This window comes from Drosophila gunungcola, chromosome 3R (assembly GCF_025200985.1).
Source record: "Drosophila gunungcola strain Sukarami chromosome 3R, Dgunungcola_SK_2, whole genome shotgun sequence".
Taxonomy (NCBI): Eukaryota; Metazoa; Arthropoda; class Insecta; order Diptera; family Drosophilidae; genus Drosophila; species Drosophila gunungcola.
In genome coordinates, this window is record NC_069139.1 from 3,979,326 (window position 1) to 3,996,777 (window position 17,452).

The 17,452-nt window shown below is 44.6% G+C and overlaps 7 protein-coding genes across 9 annotated transcripts; 3 read left to right on the plus strand and 4 right to left on the minus strand.

Moving 5' to 3' along the window:
* Window positions 1-220: 220 nt before the first annotated feature.
* On the plus strand, window positions 221-3,328 carry LOC128266139 (polyserase-2-like). Its single transcript, XM_053002436.1, has 7 exons — window positions 221-906; window positions 973-1,015; window positions 1,073-1,233; window positions 1,314-1,829; window positions 1,912-1,960; window positions 2,047-2,177; window positions 2,241-3,328. Exons 1-7 carry the CDS (start codon window positions 699-701, stop codon window positions 2,588-2,590), a joined length of 1,458 nt encoding a protein of 485 aa, XP_052858396.1. The 5' UTR covers window positions 221-698; the 3' UTR covers window positions 2,591-3,328.
* Window positions 3,329-3,465: 137 nt separating this feature from the next.
* Window positions 3,466-4,827, minus strand: LOC128266141 (probable 39S ribosomal protein L45, mitochondrial). Its single transcript, XM_053002437.1, has 2 exons — window positions 4,684-4,827; window positions 3,466-4,614 (listed from the first exon to the last, which is right to left on the minus strand). Exons 1-2 carry the CDS (start codon window positions 4,726-4,728, stop codon window positions 3,568-3,570), a joined length of 1,092 nt encoding a protein of 363 aa, XP_052858397.1. The 5' UTR covers window positions 4,729-4,827; the 3' UTR covers window positions 3,466-3,567.
* Window positions 4,828-5,283: 456 nt separating this feature from the next.
* On the plus strand, window positions 5,284-6,630 carry LOC128265274 (CLIP domain-containing serine protease B15-like). Its single transcript, XM_053001178.1, has 4 exons — window positions 5,284-5,491; window positions 5,558-5,600; window positions 5,658-5,827; window positions 6,182-6,630. Exons 1-4 carry the CDS (start codon window positions 5,284-5,286, stop codon window positions 6,628-6,630), a joined length of 870 nt encoding a protein of 289 aa, XP_052857138.1.
* Window positions 6,631-6,703: 73 nt separating this feature from the next.
* On the minus strand, window positions 6,704-9,217 carry LOC128265268 (uncharacterized). Its single transcript, XM_053001165.1, has 3 exons — window positions 7,902-9,217; window positions 7,019-7,174; window positions 6,704-6,953 (listed from the first exon to the last, which is right to left on the minus strand). Exons 1-3 carry the CDS (start codon window positions 9,024-9,026, stop codon window positions 6,843-6,845), a joined length of 1,392 nt encoding a protein of 463 aa, XP_052857125.1. The 5' UTR covers window positions 9,027-9,217; the 3' UTR covers window positions 6,704-6,842.
* Window positions 9,218-9,261: 44 nt separating this feature from the next.
* Window positions 9,262-12,042, minus strand: LOC128265257 (ribosome-releasing factor 2, mitochondrial). 2 transcript variants are annotated; one of them, XM_053001141.1, is made up of 9 exons: window positions 11,816-12,042; window positions 11,595-11,757; window positions 11,247-11,539; window positions 10,814-11,183; window positions 10,537-10,759; window positions 9,975-10,486; window positions 9,706-9,919; window positions 9,497-9,646; window positions 9,262-9,431 (listed from the first exon to the last, which is right to left on the minus strand). In XM_053001141.1, the coding sequence occupies exons 1-9, from the start codon at window positions 11,946-11,948 to the stop codon at window positions 9,267-9,269; spliced, it is 2,223 nt and encodes a 740-aa protein (XP_052857101.1). In that variant the 5' UTR covers window positions 11,949-12,042; the 3' UTR covers window positions 9,262-9,266. The 2 variants fall into 2 exon arrangements, with proteins under 2 accessions (XP_052857101.1, XP_052857110.1); XM_053001150.1 differs by lacking the exons at window positions 11,247-11,539; window positions 11,595-11,757; window positions 11,816-12,042 and having other exon boundaries at window positions 10,537-10,754; window positions 10,814-10,970.
* A 108-nt stretch (window positions 12,043-12,150) lies between these two features.
* LOC128252602 (S1 RNA-binding domain-containing protein 1) lies at window positions 12,151-17,444 on the plus strand. 2 transcript variants are annotated; one of them, XM_052980433.1, is made up of 12 exons: window positions 12,363-12,400; window positions 12,460-12,516; window positions 12,576-13,040; window positions 13,103-13,534; window positions 13,723-14,090; window positions 14,148-14,430; window positions 14,491-14,690; window positions 14,748-14,937; window positions 15,001-15,231; window positions 16,461-16,593; window positions 17,010-17,139; window positions 17,211-17,444. In XM_052980433.1, the coding sequence occupies exons 3-12, from the start codon at window positions 12,859-12,861 to the stop codon at window positions 17,435-17,437; spliced, it is 2,376 nt and encodes a 791-aa protein (XP_052836393.1). In that variant the 5' UTR covers window positions 12,363-12,400; window positions 12,460-12,516; window positions 12,576-12,858; the 3' UTR covers window positions 17,438-17,444. The 2 variants fall into 2 exon arrangements, with proteins under 2 accessions (XP_052836392.1, XP_052836393.1); XM_052980432.1 differs by having other exon boundaries at window positions 12,151-12,516.
* On the minus strand, window positions 15,227-16,528 carry LOC128252603 (uncharacterized). The gene is made up of 2 exons (XM_052980435.1): window positions 15,835-16,528; window positions 15,227-15,784 (listed from the first exon to the last, which is right to left on the minus strand). Exons 1-2 carry the CDS (start codon window positions 16,401-16,403, stop codon window positions 15,265-15,267), a joined length of 1,089 nt encoding a protein of 362 aa, XP_052836395.1. The 5' UTR covers window positions 16,404-16,528; the 3' UTR covers window positions 15,227-15,264.
* Window positions 17,445-17,452: the final 8 nt, after the last annotated feature.

The following is a 17,452-nucleotide window of genomic DNA, read 5'->3' on the forward strand; positions in this document are numbered from 1 at the left end:
ATTTCAATAAGTTTTCTTCCTATTGCAGGTAGTATATAAGTCGGAAAAATAGGAAAAAAAATTTATAACTGCTGTTTTTTATTTATTTTTTTTAATTCTGCAACATTGAGTAATTGTTCATTATTTGGACGAATATGGTTTCATGGGAACAATCAGAATAAATGAAAAGAAAATTATAACTTTTCCATTTAAAAAATTGTATTTTTAATACCATTGGACACACTAATGGTTTAATAGTTCAGTATAATGCTTTTTGTTTTATGAAATCGGAATACGATATCATATAGCTGCCAAAGGAACCAACGCTTATTTAAGCTAAAAATCATCATTGCTTCAATGTTTTTAAACATGTGTAATTCGAAATTTAGATGTTTTAAGGAATATTTAGTTTTTTGAATAGCTGCAAGGGTATATAGACTTGTTTGTTTGAAAAAAAAGATATTTCGGTTCGGTTGTCGTTAAATTTTTTTGTGTTTAAACAACATGGTCTAGCTATGAAGCTATATAGTTTGTAGGAACAGCAAAGTTGATGTTGTAGCCCAAGGCTAAGAAATGGACGATTATTATTATTACTTCCTAAGACCTTATCTTTTTGAGTTCCCAAAATTCGTTGTTTGTTGATAGGCCCAGCAGCAGAGGCTTCCTTTTGAACTCGTGCTAAGCTCGGGATTTATTTACTAAGCAGCTCTGCTTCGGAGATGTCTGTGCTTTCTTCAGCTCTGTTCGCGATTTTGCTCTTCCACCAGGGATTGGCCTATCTCCTGGAGCCAAACTGTAAGGGCCATATAGAGCTTGTCTATAAAATTCAAGCAGGTGAAAACGCCCTAGGTTACCACACACCCTTTATGGTATCCATATACGATAACACCAGAAAATTTATCGCCGGCGGCAGCCTGATTCACAAACGTGAGTTCAACAACATTGAAGAAAAAATATACATATCGAAGGTTATTAATATTGATTTGGTTTTAGGATTCGTTCTAACAGCTGGGCACGTTATCTCGAAAGATTTAAAGTAAGTACCATTTGGTCAAATGAAATTATGATTGATGTACAAAATATCATGGCCAAGATTCGTGCGCTTGGGAGAAAAGGACAGAACGTGTCAAAACTGGAATTGCTCAATCGTACAAGAGTATTTGGTGGACAAGGCTATAGGGCACCCTGGAAACAAACTTCTTTTCGAAAATGATATAGGTCTTCTAAGACTGAACGCTCATGTCGAGTACAACAGTAAGTTGGACCCTATTTTACGTACAGTTAAGACGACAAGCCTGTGTGGCAAATCCTACTAATACTCTTAACGTGTGCAGAAGCCATCAAGCCAATTTGCATCATCGTGGATGACGAGGTGAAATTCAAAGATGTAAAGAAATTACGGGCTTTCGGCTGGGGTCGAACCGCAAGCACGGAGAAATTGAGCGATGTGCTTAAGACCATCCTACTGAACCGAGAAGATCCGAGCGCTTGCGAACTTTCAGTAGGAGCAACCGCTACTGACCATCAGTTCTGCGCCGCTAGCGCAGATGGACATGGGGACACATGTCCTGGCGACTCTGGAGGTCCCCTGGTGGCGGATTTTACATACGAAGGGAAGATGAGCTACACTCAGATAGGAATTGTTAGTTACGGCTCGCAGAGCTGTAACGCCTCTAGCATTTATACAGATGTTGCGAGCCACCAAGCCTGGATAGCTGAAATGGTGCACACCCACGAGGAGCATCTGTTGTTCGAGAATTGCAGCAGCCAATGGACTGGTAATATTGCAGTGCGTCTGTGGGAGACGACTATTCTGAAGCGGACTGTTGCCGGAACCCTTATTACCGACGGTAAGCATTTATTTTGCCTAATCTCGAACACCAATGACCTACATACATACATATGTATGTATTTCTCTTCCAAATTCCCTAGAATTTGTCGTGACTGTTGCCAGAGCGTTCCAGACAAATTTCACTGACATGTGAGCACCATTTAAGCTAATCTTCTATATTTATTGAGACTAAAGCCATGTTTTGAAAATGTTACTCCATTCCATTTAATTTCCAGAAAAGTTAAGGGGAAATATTTTGAGATTGAAGTCGCCCAAATCATCAAGCACCCTGAGTTTTCTCATTCACGAGGATCATTTAAGAACAACATAGCTTTGCTTAAACTAAAAAACAAAGTGAAAATGTCAGGTAAAAAAAAATGTTTAAGTTTAAACCAATTCATCGTCATATGGAAAATACTATTCTATTTAGATCTTGTGAAGCCCATCTGCTTGGCAGTGAACTCCTTTCCTTCAATAACCTTTACTGCCCTTCTCGAAGCTTACAATAGAAGTGTTGTGGGCCTTCAACGCATCAATTTTACCCCCACCAAGGATTGTTCCAGAACTATTGGAATGCCAGTTGAATCTAATCAATTTTGTGTCGAACAACCTCGTGATTATAAATACAAGCTACCTGGTTCGGTAATGGGTACTTATAAGGAGGTCAAGGACGTCATGAGTTACCTTCTCACTGGCATTATAAGCCATGTTAAGTATGGTATGCTCGTATTTACAAATGTGGAAACTTACGACGATTGGATAAGGAAAAACATAATGTGAATATTATGAAATTTTAATAATAAAATGGCGCTCGGCGTTCACTGCAAATATTTATACGCTGATTCTGTTCATGAGAGGTTAGTTATTGCGCTGTATACATAAGTGTGTTTCGTTCATATCTATCGGCAAAAACAAAAACCTTTACAAATCGATCTATTATTTTGGTAACGCTTTTAGCCTATAGTGTTTGCAATGCAGTTTGACAGATGGCGCCACCCGATTGTTTGATATACATATAATATTTAGTTTGAAATTTGTTAGCTGATAAGCGGGAATCTTTTTGTTAAATTATGAGTTCTTGAGAATCGTTTAATTTGAAGACTATTTTTGGACGTACTTTAAGCGCTTCTCAACAATAATCTCGTTAAACTTGTTGAGCGAGTGATCTTATCATATATATTTAAATTTCTTGAATTTGTCTACATTAAAAAAATTATACAATGCCGAGCAACAAAAGCTATTAATAAAAATAAAATAAAAAATTCACAAATAAAAAAACGAACGCATAATAAACAAAATTTGTTAATAACTCTCGGGTTCTCGAGAATATAAACATCCTAAAAAAATTACTTACAATTTAGAGAGATCTCCCAAATCTGAAACTTTCTTAACTGGCTACATAAAATAAAGACAAGTCTAAATATTGTTTAAAATTAAAATGTTTCAACTCTAAAAGCACTAAAACGATTACGATACGAATCGGATAAACTGCTAGGATTAAACATTTAATAGTTTTGACTCTCTGGCTCTTAAGTAATTCAACCTTCTATAAATGATCATTAATAATTTAAAGTTTTATCCTATATCTGAAACTATTTTAACTGGATAAATAAAATAAAACTCAACAAATAAAGACAAATAAAGACAAATGTTAATATTGTTTAAAATTATAATTTGACCAGTTGGCAGCTCAAAAATCATTCGACAACATAAACGCGCATCCTTCTGAGCCGCCAGGCGGCCCACAAAAAGTACAATCAAATGGCCAGGGAAGGTTTCGTCCGGCTCTCAGTCGAGGTGGCCAGTTGCAGTTGCTCCTTGGGCTGTGCACTGCCTGCTACCACCTCCGGCTGCTTGGTTGCTTCCTCGCCGCCACTCAGCTCCTTGGGGAGCTCCTCCTCCTCCACATCCTCGATGAGACGATAGGTTATGGGAGCCGGCTGCTTGGGCGGCAGCCAGTCGGGGATGATCTTGTCGTGCAGCCGCCACTTGCCGTACTCGTTGGAGATGTGCTTCTCGAAGACCACGTACTCCAGCACGTCCTTGGTGAGGATCTCGCTGCCGTGCATGAGACGGCCGAAGCGGTCGTAGATGGCCAGCATTTGTTGGCTGTGGAAGCGCACAGTGACCTGGGCGAACTGGTTCTCCTTGGTGATCACCTCGGTGACGCGGGCATGGACGACGCGCGGCGGCTCCAGCGACTGCAGGAACTTCCAGTGAATGGTCTTGTCCCGCACGTTGTGCATCATCTCGGGATAGCAGCGTTCGCTGACGAACTCACGGATCTTGTACTTATCCTTGGCGGCCATGTGCGTGTGGGCCTGGATGTAGATATCCTGGGCCTCGGCGCCGAACTCGTCGGAGCTGAAGCTCTCCTCGTAGGAGCGAATCTTGCGCACGGCCATCAGGCTCTTGGACTTCTTCTCCAGGAACTCAAGCTTCTGCTTGGCGCCAGAGGTGGAAATGATCGACTTCTTGCCATCGCCCTCGGGCGGAACATATGCCTCGAAGATGCCACCGGTGCAGCTTATGTGGAAGGGGCGCTCCATCCAGGGACGTGGCGGCAGAACACCACGCTCCTTCATCCGGCTGCGCATCTCCTCCTTGCTGATATCCTCCTGTTTCTCGCGCAGATTGGGCAAATCCATCTTGATAAACTTCTGCTTGCGCAGGCGCTTGAACTCGGGCTGCCAGTGTTTGGTCTGTCGGTGGCGCACCTGCTGCATCTGGAGCAGATTCTGGAGCGGATTAGCGAGCACGCCCAGGCCACCAGTTGTGGCCGCCTGCTGTGCGCCGGGCATCACCTGTGATTCAATCAATGAAAGCTTGGTCAGTGGGTAAATCTTTGACTGCAAGCCTAATTACCCGCTCACCTGCAACAGTTTAAGACACGTTTTGGCCGACACAAGCTTCTCCATCGTATTTTATTTATTATATAAATATGGGACTTCTTAATAACAAACTTTTTAAAATGCACTAACGCGTGCCATGGGCAAACGTGAGTGCACACATTCGATAGGTTCGATTAGGTAAACAAGCCGTTATCGATTCTAAGCAGAATATTCGATTACTGCTGGAACATTTCGAATTTAAGAAATGTTCAGTTACATTTGCAAATTTAAGAATAGTTGTAGTAAATTTTCTGATCATATAAACTTTATGTAATAAATTTAATTTACATGTTTAATTTTCTTATCCACCAGCAGCTTTTAGGTTTCTATCTATGTACAATGTGCAATATTTCTTAAAATTGGTTATTGTATTCCCTTTTGAATATAACCCCACAATCAAAAATAGTTTTATTATCGCTAGCAATTTGAGCCAGATAACAGCTTTAGTTTTATTTTAAGAACTTTTAATCAAGACATTTCAACGCTAATCAGTAGTTTTAGTAAATTTAAGCTATGAATGCTGAGGCTTCGATTCAGCTCGTCTAATGTTTTGCCTTCAGTTATCAAGCATCTTTGCATTGAATGGCTGTGCTTTTGCTAGCTCTGTTGGCACTCCAGCTTTTCGACCATGGATCAGCTAAATTGCTGGATACAAATTGTGCGCCCTTTGTAGAGTATGGCCTAAGAATAATCGGTGGCGAAGACGCCCAAAACTTCTACACCCCTTGGATAGCCAGCTTATACAACAGTACAAAAGATTTCAGAGGCGCTGGAACGCTTATTCACAAACGTTTGTGCTAGAAAACATTGAAGTTAAATCTATTTATACATACGAACAATTATTTATTGCTTTTAGGATTTGTTTTAACATGTGCGCACGTCTTACAAGGAAATCCAGAGTAAGTAATATTATGTCGGATAAAGTTATGATTGATGTTCAAAATATCTTGGTCTAGATTCGTGCGCTTGGGGGAAAAAGACAGATCGTGCATAACATCAAACTGCTCAGTCGTTAAAGAGTATTCAGTGGACCTGGCTATAAAGCATCCCGACTATTTCTTCCAATTCCCGGTTCACAAGAACGATGTAGCTATACTAAAACTCAACGTTGATGTGGAGTACAATGGTAAGTTTTCCAAAAACAGTTTTCTAAGTCCTATAAAAAGGACAAAAAAAGACATTTTTCTAGGCAGATACGAGATGAGAAAGAATATACAGATATATTTACATATATTGAAACATTTTAAGTATCTTTTAATACAATTTTAATTAAAAAATATTAATGCCTCGAATATCATGAGGACATCATAGTCGTTTTATTTGTTAAAAAGATTGAAACGCTTTTAATTTCTCAGTTAGGGTTGAACTTTTAACATTTTTAAATGCTGAGCATTGAGAAAAAGAATATTAATTTAAGGGGGATATCCCTGTTAGTTGATTGTAGTCCGTAAAGCATAACTGACTTTTTTTGTAATTGCAGAGTTCATTAAGCCAATTTGCATTATCGTGGACGAAGAAGTAAATTTAGCGGATATTAACCAAATTCAGGCCTTCGGATGGGGTATAACCCAGGCTCACAAAAAGAAAGCGAGTGATACTCTCAAAACTATTAATCTGCAACTCCAGAGCCCGCTAGAATGCCTTCGATCCGTGCAAGTAAACAGCACTGATGAGCAGTTCTGCGCAAGATCACCCACTGGAGGCGACACCTGCTATGGCGACTCCGGTGGTCCGGTGGCGGGGAACTATATGTACGAGGGACAATCGAGATACGTTCAAATGGGGATCGTGAGTTTCGGTTCACTGAGTTGCAACAAATCTGCCATTTACACAAATGTCACGAGCCACCGAAACTGGATACTTACTGTGCTGCAAACCCATGGGCGGCAACTTTTATTGGGACTCGAAACGTTTCCGGGAGTGAACTGAAACAGGGGCCTTATGAACCGATTCCCCTCACTATTCTTGCCCTAAGAACTATCAGAAGTAAGAGAGATTGGATATCATAAATGGTTTAATTTGATAAAACTATAGATTTCGAGCAATGGCTGTTGGGAATTGGAAAACAATCTAAACAGAGGGGAGAGTTAATCCTGTTTAAACATCATTTGAGTCCTTCGTTTTGAGTTTCCGCATCCGTCTTAGTTTCCTTCCTCCTCCTCATCGGGTTCATCCACGCAACTTTCGCTGCAATCGGGCGGCAGATCGTCGAGAAATCGGTAGCCGGCGCTCTTGAACATCTTGGCCTTCATCTGGAGGCCAAAGAGGAGGCTTTTATCGGCATACCGCCCATCCCGCCCTCCCTGTCGATACTCACCATCAGCTGCTGGTACTGGCAGTCGTAGGCGTTGATGGCTATGTCCCGCTTCCGCAGCTCGTTCCGCAGCACATCGATCTCCATTTGCTGGCACTGGGCCCGCTGGACGGCGCATTTGGCGGCCACCAGTTCCTGCTTCATCTGATTGCAGCGGCACTGAAGCAGGGATGAGGGAAATATAGTACGTAGTATATATATATATAGTATAATGGTACAAACTTCAAATTTCAAATCAATTAAAGATAGATCATTGAAAGTATAGAATCCGTTGCATAAACGTCTTTTGAGTGTGATTACTTTAAACTTAAAGCGCTTTAAGAGCAAAACTACTTAGCCGATCACTCGGGAATTTTATTTTATACATAAAAATATAGTCTTTAGTCGCTTAATAATTTTTTAACAAAAATACATTTTTTTATTATCAAAAAAAAAGATTTTTTTTGAGAGAAAAGCAAAGTAAAATTCTAGTTATCAGCTTTTTTTTAAATAAAAATACATATTTGAATTTTTAAATCGGAAAGGGCCGCAACGAACGACTATATCGTATAGCTTACATAGGAACAATCGGAAGTATATTTACTGTTTTTCAGTTTGTATGAATATATACTTTGTATAAATGTACTTCTATTTTTATTGAATCGGGCAACGGTAGCTCATAGAGCTGCCATAGAATCAATTATTTTTAAAGATATAGAAATTAAAATTTAAATACAGGTGTTTGTAAAACATATTCAATTTTGTTTACTTGTGTCTAATAAAATTAAATAATTACTAAATTCTATAAGACCTATGCCAATAGGCAATGCAATAACAAAAGAGGAACATGAGCCATGGGCTTGGGCACCCACAGTAGACCCTCTACCCAGCCTGAGATGAACCCTACCTTCAGTATCTCCTCGTTTCCCTTGGCCTTGTCCACCTCGTTCTCGTAGTAGCACTGCATGTCCTGCATCTCGCACTGCAACTGCTGCATGCATTGGCTCTGCTGCTGGAGATTGCCCTCGAGGCTGGAGGTCAGGCACTCCGCCTCGTTGGCCTTCTGCTCCAGCTCGTTGACCTTGTCGCCCAGCTCCTCCAGTTCCTTGCACTTCTTGCGCAGGGCATCGCGATCGGACAGGATCTTTTGAATGTTGGCGGCATCCCGATCGGGCGAGAAGCTGCCCTTGCCAGGAGCTGCTCCGCCGGGAGCTCCTCCTCCTCCTCCTCCTCCTCCGCCAGCGCCACCGCCACCACCAGAGCCGCACTTTTTGGCGCACCGCTTCAAAACATTATCCTCGAACTCACGCAGAAGGGCCACCTCCTTGCCCAGATCGTCGATCTTCCCCTGCAGATAGGGGATGTCCTGACTCCTCTCCGGATCAATTGGGATGCTGTCCATCTTGCAGCGCTTGGACTGCTTGTCGATCAGCCGCTTTAGGTTGGCATTCTCCGCCTCCAAAATGTCGTGGGCCTTGTTCATGTCGTCGATGGCCGCCTGCAGGTCGTTCAGCTCCTTCTCGTCCTGCGGAGTGATCTTGTCGGCATCGGCCAGCTCCTGGATCTTCTTCCTGAGGGCCTTGCTCTTGGCCGGGTCATAGCGCTGGTCCATAATCCGCCTGATCTCGTCACTCTCCTCGTTGGCTGTCCGCAGCTTGTCATCCGAATCGGCCAGTTTGCGCTGCAGCATGTTGTTCTTGATCATCAGCTCCTGCATGCGGCCAATGGTGTCGTCGGCGGCATTGATGAGGCTGTCGCCCACCACCAAGTTACTGCCGTACTCATCCTCCGGGCCCAATGGAGATCGCGGCGTGGGCCTGCCACCCTCGTCACGCGCTTTCTTGATCGGTGAATTGCAGGCCACCAGGTCGGCCACGAACTGCGACTTCCGGTCCTCGCTGGCCGACCACGATCTGTCGTCGATGGTGGACGGATAGCTCTTCAGCTTAACGCAGGCATCGATGCATTCGAATTCGTACGTCTCGTTGGTAAACGGCACATGAAAGAACTCTTTCTGAGTGGAGAAAGCCATTGCTTATCAAGTCAAACAAGCGAAAAGAAAAAAGAAAGCAATGTGTTCGTCACGCGAATTTATATATCACTCTTTCGAAATGCTCAAGGCTCGGGTCTCAAAAAGCAGGGGTCCGACATGTATCAAGTCACAAAAAAATATCTATTGCTGGACAGATACAATTTTAAAATGAATTATCTCTGTCCCCAGTCAGGGCAGCTGTCAGTTGGAGCCACGCCAACTAGCTAACAACTCTACGAACTATTCGAGGCCCTGGGCTCTTCGCTCCGCCAGCGATTCGTCTGCGGAATTCATGGAGGCGAAGCCACATGGCTGCATTGTCATGCTGGCTGTGCCGGAACTGATTGTGCGCAGGGCACTTGAGTAACCAGAGAGCTCTGCCAGTGGAGCGTTCACCAGAATCATCTGAAAAAGGTGGGTGTCAATTAATTAAAAGTCATCAATAGTTATGTGCTTAAGCCAAGCATTACCTTGTTCCTTTCACCCTTGGGCAGGACGTCATTAATCAGGGCTCTTCGCCGTGAAAGATCGGCTATTATGCCGGAAATGCGTTCACTAGGTGCCACAATTTGCAGGGCCATGATGGGTTCCAACAAGCGGGTTCCACTCGTGCTCAGCAGCTGTAAAGTCATCAAATTACTTGTTGTAAAACATATAATTTATTCATAAATTGGCCTACTTTTTGAACACATTGGGCAGCCGTGGCCATCACAAAGGAGTCTGCGGTGCCACGTCCAATGGATGCATTGTGCAGCCGAATCTGCGTATCCACCACTTGACCACCAACACGAGGTCCTCGCTCCAAAGCACTTATAGAGCCCTTTCGCAGAACCTGAAGAATTCGTGGTCGCAGCGTGTTGAGGTTTGCCAAGTTCTCCGGTGATTTATCTAAGCTTTGGTGAAAAAACCGACAATTAGTTAAAGTAAAGTAAAGCGTTTCTAGCTTACCTAAACAGTTCAGTTTGATTCTTGACCACCTCCAACGTGATGCTGACATTCTGCTTGCTTCCAGCTATTTCCTTTTCCACGCTAAGCGTGTTCAAAGCCGGTGTCTCAATGGTTTCCTTGTAGGCAATCTGCAGTGGCCCCAGATCAACGTCGATTTTGTACTCGCTCAAGATGCGTGACTTGATGATGTCCATGTGCAGTTCGCCCATCCCGCCGAGCACTGTCTGCCCGGTGACGGTATCGTAGCTAACCCGCAGGCTAGGATCCTCACGCTGCAGTTGCCGCAGAGCCTGCTCCATGGCCGTTTGCGAGGATACGCTGGGCGGTTCGATGGAACAGAAGTAGACGGCATCTGGTATTTGCGGATCGATGGAAAATAGCTCGTCCAACTCATCCGGCTCATCGTCTTCCTCATCTTTGGTTGTAGCTGCACCCAGGCTTTGCTTTAAACGTTTCTGTGCGTTCTTCAGCGCTGACTGGCTGGAGGTCAGTAGATCTCCCGTGACTGTGGACTACATTATCATTACCAGCGTGTTAGGGAGAGAATCTACGTATAACTTACCTTCAGACCTGCACATATGACCACATCTCCCGACTGGACAGCGCTGACCTCCCGATATTCGTCGGCCAATGGCTCGTATAGCTTGGACACCACTTCCGCCTGGCCACGAGCCGATATCAGACGCATTCCCCGCTTAATCTCGCCCCTCAGGATCCGTACCAGGGTCAAGGGACCACGTTGTTTGTCGTGCACAATCTTAAACACCTTGCCAGCCACCTCTGTTCTGAAACACATTTGAATTGAGTACGGTTAGTGAGTTTATAAGACCAACTCCTACCCAAAGCAATCATAGATCTGGTTGCGTTCCTCGGGAGCCGGGAGATAGGAGTTTACGGCATCCATAAGTCGCTGAATTCCGACGTTTTTGTAGGCAGAACCCAGCAGCACGGGCACAACTTTCTGCTGACTAGTGGCCCGTCGAAGGGCTCTTTCAATTAGAGCATTATCCACTTCGTCAAAGCTTTCTGTGCTGATGACCACGTCGGCCAGTTCGTCGTCCAGTCCCGATAGCCGATCAATTAGTTCATTGCGCTTCTCCTGCAGCTGGCGCAAGCTATCTGATGGCTCCAGTTTAATGTTCTTGTAGCTCCGCCCCAGATCCTTTTGCTGCCAGCTGAGCTGCTCAAGGGTTATCACATCGTTGATGGCTAAAAATTTGTAGTTCTTAGAACAACTTAACTTTTGAGGAAGTTTTATAAAAATAGTCCTACCCAATAGACCTTGCTCGTTTTTTACGGGATACTGTAAGCAAACGGGCTGCGTTTCCAGTTTATCCTTGAGGTCTAGGACACACTTTTCAAAATCCGCATCGGGGCGATCCATCTTGTTGATGAATATCAGTCGTGGCAGCTTGTGCTTGTCGGCCTGTGACCACACGGTGACTGTTTGGGCCTCCACGCCAGCCGTGCCGTCCAGAACCACAACGACACCATCAACGGCATACAGCGATTGCTCCACCTCCATGGTGAAGTCAATGTGGCCGGGTGTGTCCAACAGGTTGATGCTGGGGTAAAGAGAATAAGTTAGGAGAAGGTGGGGGATTAACCGAGACACCCTACCGATGGCCATTCCAGGGAAATGTTACCGCCGAACTGCAGATGGTTATGCCCCGCTCCCGCTCCTGGGTTAGGTAATCGGTCACCGTGTTGCCGCGATGCACTTCACCCAGAGCCCGGGTTTTGCCCGCATAGAACAGCATGCGTTCCGTGGTCGTTGTTTTGCCTGAAATGGGTTCGTTTACTCGGTAATTCCAAGTGCAACAAGCTATTTAGCTGCTCACCTGCATCGATATGCGCCAGTATTCCTATGTTCCTGATCTTACTGGAGTAGCTACGTCTCCAGTTTTGATTGGACAGCTGCCAGGGAAACCTATTTATCTGTTTCGGTCTAATTTGTAAAGCATATTTAAGCATTTTAATTGATAAAATTAAAGCAAAACAAAGAACGCTGCAAAATAGAAGACAACACAACAGCTGTTTGCCTTAAATCGCTATCGGCTTGTGCTGCAAATAGCTGATGCAGGCAATCGAATAAAACCGCCAACCCAACAGCTGTTTGCTGGAAATCGTTATCGATAAATACCGCAAACAGCTGTGGCGGCCAATCGAATATTTAAGATTTTGCGGCTTGAACTAGGACATGCCAAGTTTTTAAAGCCCTTTATTTTACGCTTTTTAAAGTGTTTAAGTGATATTGTGAAATAGTTATAAAAAACAGTTTTTAATTTATTACCGAAAATTTAGCACTGTAGGTGCAAAAATAAGCACATAAATAGGCACAAATTCAGTTGAAAGTAGACATTTGCTCTGTTGATTAATTCAATATGTCCACACGACCAAGACGCGCTGCAGCCACCAAAAAGCTGGTAATTGAGCTCTCCGATTCGGATGAGGAACTGAGTCTTACGGCGAACGATGATTACAGGCCGCCGGAAACGAAGAGCCGCAGAATAGATCGGGCTGCAAATTCGCTGGCAAGCGGGTAAGTTGTTTTCCCTGCTTTATCCTGTAAGGATACTTTCAATCCCTAGTCCTTTACAGACCCAAGCGCCAGCGTTGGCCCACTTCCAAAAAGGCAAATGCTGAGAAAGCAGCTCCTTCCAAGAGAAAGCGTGCCGGAAAAGACAAGGAGGACGAAAATGCTTGTCCCAACGAGACCAATCCGGAGCCGGAGGTCAATGCACCACCTCCATCTTTGACCCAACCCAGTTCCACCACTGAAAGAAGCTCCGAAGAACCAGCTCCCAAGAGAAAGCGTGCGAGAAAGGAACAAGTGGACCGAAATGCGAGTTCCAGCGAGACCAACCCGGAGCCACCTCCAACTATGACCCAACCAGATGGGCCTGTGGCCAGCTCTACCACCACTGGTCGGAGCTCCTTTTGGGAGCGCCGCAAGGTGTGGAACATCCATGAACTTCTGGCCGAAACGGAAAATATCCAACCGCAGGCAGCTCGCAACATTGTGCAGCTCTTTGAGAACGAAAACACAATACCTTTCATATGCCGGTATGCCTTATAATTAGCATACATTTGCACAACCATAACTATTGATGTATGTATTCTCTTAGCTACCGACGAGATCTGGTGGATCACATTGCACCAGATCGCCTGCGAGACATTCGCAACACGTACACGGAGATCGTGGATCTGCGCAAGAGGGCCGAGAACATTGTCAGTCAGTTGGAGCGCGAAAATGTCCTGAATACGGACATTCGGGAGGAGCTGATGTGCGCCAAGACCAACGAGGAGCTGGAGTTCCTCTACGCCCCCTACAAGCCGGCCAGCAAGGGCACTTTGGCGGAGCGGGCCAAGGCTTTGGGCTTGGAGGAATACGCCGACCGTTTGCTCTACGGCTCGGCTCCCAGAGTAAACCTCTCCGAAATCGTGGACCCCGGCAACGAGGCCTTGGCCACGGAAGTACTTGTGATGAGTGGAATATGCAACATTATTATACACAATATAAGCAAGAACACAAATGTTTTGGAGGAGATTCGCAGATTGTAAGCCTATGGTTTTGGAAGAGAACTATGTCTTCTATGTTTTGAAAACATAACTTAATATTGCTATTAGAATAATCAATTGTACAAAAGCTAAACTAAAGCTCAAAACTATAAGCCAACTAGGAACTAAAAGCTTAAACTTCTATGCAAATAACAACATATTTAAGATCAGTATAATCCCATTCCAGACAAAATGTGCATCGAGTGTTCCTCAAGTGCAGCAAGGCCAAGGAGTCCAAGTCATCGAAGGCTAGTACAAGTAAAGCAGGCAGCAGCAAGGGAACCAGCGGCATCGCAGACAAAAAATTGGACAGCTCTAAGTTCGAGAACTACTTCAACTTTCAGGGTGATATTAAGACCATAAAGCCTCATCAAATGTTGGCCATCAATCGTGGGGAGAGTCACAAATTCCTCACCGTCAAGTTGGAGACAAACGATTACCTTAAGCGAGATCTCATGCGTTTCATAACTGATCAGTATATGAACGAAGGTCTGCAGTATCCTCTTAGGAGGGAGGTATTTACAAAGTCCCTAGACGAGTGCTACGCCAAGAAATGTAAGAAAAATATATTTATAAATGTCATATATTGTGCCAATTACTGACTAATTGCAGTGCAGCCGCTGATGTGCAGACAAATACGCGCGGATCTGAAGGAGAAGGCGCAAAAGGCAGCCATCGATGTGTTTGCCAAGAACCTGAAGCAACTGCTGCTGATGTCGCCGCTTAAAGGAGAGCGCATTCTGGGCATCGATCCTGGCTACACGAACGGCTGCAAACTGGCGGTCATAACCGAGACTGCTGATGTCCTGGACACGGGTGTTATTTACCCTCATGGCGCACGGTCCAACAAGCGGGCGGCCGAGCAAAAACTAGTTCAGTTTCTCTCAGAACACAAGTATATTAGAGTTTAATTTGATTTTAAAAAACCTTTTGTTAATGATGTTCTCTTTTAAAGCTGCCAAATTATAGCCCTGGGCAATGGAACTGCCTGCCGGGAAACCGAGCACTGGCTGACTGACATGTTTCACTCCGGCATCCTGGACAGCAGAAGCATTCGCTACAGCATTGTGAACGAGAATGGTGCCTCTGTTTACTCATGCAGCGATGTGGCTACCAAGGAATTTCCCAAAATGGACACCAACGAAAGGAGTGCAGGTTTGCAGTTGATTTTACAATTGTATATAAAGGTCATACCTTAAATATTATATTTAGTATCCATAGCGCGTCGGCTAAACGATCCGCTGAGTGAGTATGTAAAGATAGAACCGCGACACTTGGGTGTGGGCATGTACCAGCACGATGTGTCAGAGAAGATTCTCACGGAATCGCTGAAGGATGTGGTCTCCGAATGCGTGAGCTATGTGGGCGTGGACCTCAACACCGCCAGTCTCAGTGTGCTCAAGTAGGTCTAGAGTCGACTTGCAAGTGATATGTTATTTAAATCCTTCTCAAACCTTTAATCCAGACACATTGCTGGTCTGTCGGAGAAGAAGGCCGAGAAGATCATTGAGTATCGGACGCAAAAGGGACCCTTTCAGACCCGCAAGGATCTGCTCTCGGTGCGTACTATAGGCGAGAAATCGTTCGTCCAGTGCGCCGGTTTTGTGCGCATCGAACCTCTTAGCACGGGAGGAAGACTACAGAACCCTTTGGACTGCACCTGGGTGCATCCCGAGAGCTATAAAGTGGCGGAAAGGTAAGTTGAGCTTTATTTTTTAACAAGCGAGAGTTAGGGCACTTTAGCCTTTTCCGCTGCAATTCTGGCCTTCTCCTCCGCCGCTTCCACCAGCATGGAGGTGTCACTAAACACATTGACCAAGTCACTGTCACTTTGCCAGATCTTGGGGCAATCATCAACGAACTTCTTAGCTTTATTTACGTCCTCGCTGGATTGAGAGGGCTGGCACCAGCATGGCAGATACGGCTTCAAGGGATCCTTCTTGTCGCACCGCTTGCAAGTGCAGTTCTCCAAGCCGGCTCTCATGAAGCTCTTGAAGTCGCACTCTCGGCTCAACAGCGCCAAATAGTCCTCAATGGAGTGCTCCTTCATGGGATCCATCAGTTCCGCCCAGGTTTTTAGCTTAACGATTACGCCAAAGAAGTAGGTGTTCAGGTCCTCGATCATTTGTTCAACTACTTCTAGATCTTTAAGGAAAGGACTCTTGAGAGACCGATCCAGCCTGGTCAGACGCAGATCCAACTCCTTTTTGCTTTCGCGCATATCCAAAAACAATTTGGTCAGATCAGAGCTGAAGGGCCTTAAATTAGCAGTTGTCTTGTTTTTGTTATATGAACTTACTTGGACTGATTTACGCAATTGTAGGCCCTCTGAAATTCGCAGAGCTCCCGCTCCTCGGTCATGCGGCTAAGATACTCCGGATAGATCTTGGTGCATCCGGTGGCCCCGGCCAATATGCGGTAACGCACCCCATGGTACCGCATCTCCTTAACCTTTTCGATCTGCCAGGGCTTAGCCTTCGCTAGTTTCTCCTTGAGCTTCCTTAGTTTCTGATCAACGACTAAAATTTGCCCGTGCACACACTGCTCCAGCTTAAAATCGTAGATGGTATATGTGTTCTCACAACGCTTGAAAGTGGGATTCAGCAGATGGATGGGAATGGTGGATCCCCGGCATGGAGGCGGTAGCGGACGACGCCTATACCGCTCAGGGGGATACTCCCAGCATACTCCAAATTGAGCCTGGAGCGGCACTTTGATCGGGTGCTGCCAACACGGCGAGTATTGCGTCGGATCTTGGTAGCGATAGAAGGGCACCTCACCACAGGCCACCATCTTCACCTTGCTGGGCGGCAGCTTTGGAGGATAGTGCCAGCGCTCTTCATACTGCCGTTTTAAATCGGCAATCATGATATTTGCAAATTTGAAATTTAAAACTTATAATCCAAATACTGTTTGTGTTTTCAGTATTGTGGGAGAATGTGACCTGAAGCTGACGGACATTGGCAAGGCTGGCTTTATCGCTCGCATCAAGGAGTTTGCCGCTTCCCCATCTAAGCTCGATCGCATAGCCAAGCAGCATAAACTGCCAATGGAAAGGGCAAGTCATATACTCACACCTATTATTTCATGCTTTCTGTTTTATATCACATTAAAAAATATTGAATACAATTTAGTGATTTTATATATCAAAAAATTGTGTCACAACATATATACTAAGTAAATGTCTTTGATTTTGTTTTGCGGTGATCAAAATTTAAGTGATCAGATAATTTAGATCTTGACTGTCGTTATTTGGTTATTTAAATTTTTATTGAAAAACTATATTTCACGGATTAAAGACTACATTGTTATATTTTTAAAAAAGTCTGTCAAATTTTAGAAAGTACGATTCTGTAGAAGTTTATTTGTTTAGCGTGTCTGAAAATTTTATTTTGAGAAAGAGGCACTGAAAGTTGTCAGGCATTGAATTATTAAGCTGTTATAAATAAATTTAAAACAAAACTTGTTTTTCAGTTGGAATTCCTGTTAGTTGCTCTGCAGCGCGAATTGCTCCAGGATTATCGTGCTGATTTGGACAAGAGGCCGCTTTTTAAACAGGGCCTAACACGGCTGGATGATCTCAGCCTAGGCGATGTGGTTACGGGTAGGTGGAACCTTTTTTTTGAGATACCTTCACACACGGAAGTTATTGCCACTATTTCTCCCAAAATTCAGGTGCCGTGACGAACGTAACACAGTTTGGCGCCTTCGTGGATGTCGGAGTGGAACGCGATGGCCTCATACACAAGAGCCACATGAACGACAGTGAGCTGAGCATCGGGGATCGCATAGTGGCATCGGTGGTGAAGGTGGATCTGCAGCGTCGCCAGTTAGGACTACGGTTGGAGAACATGCTGGTGGAGACGGACTCGTCTTTTACTTTCAAGAGGGAGGAGGATTAAAAACAAGACAAGGAT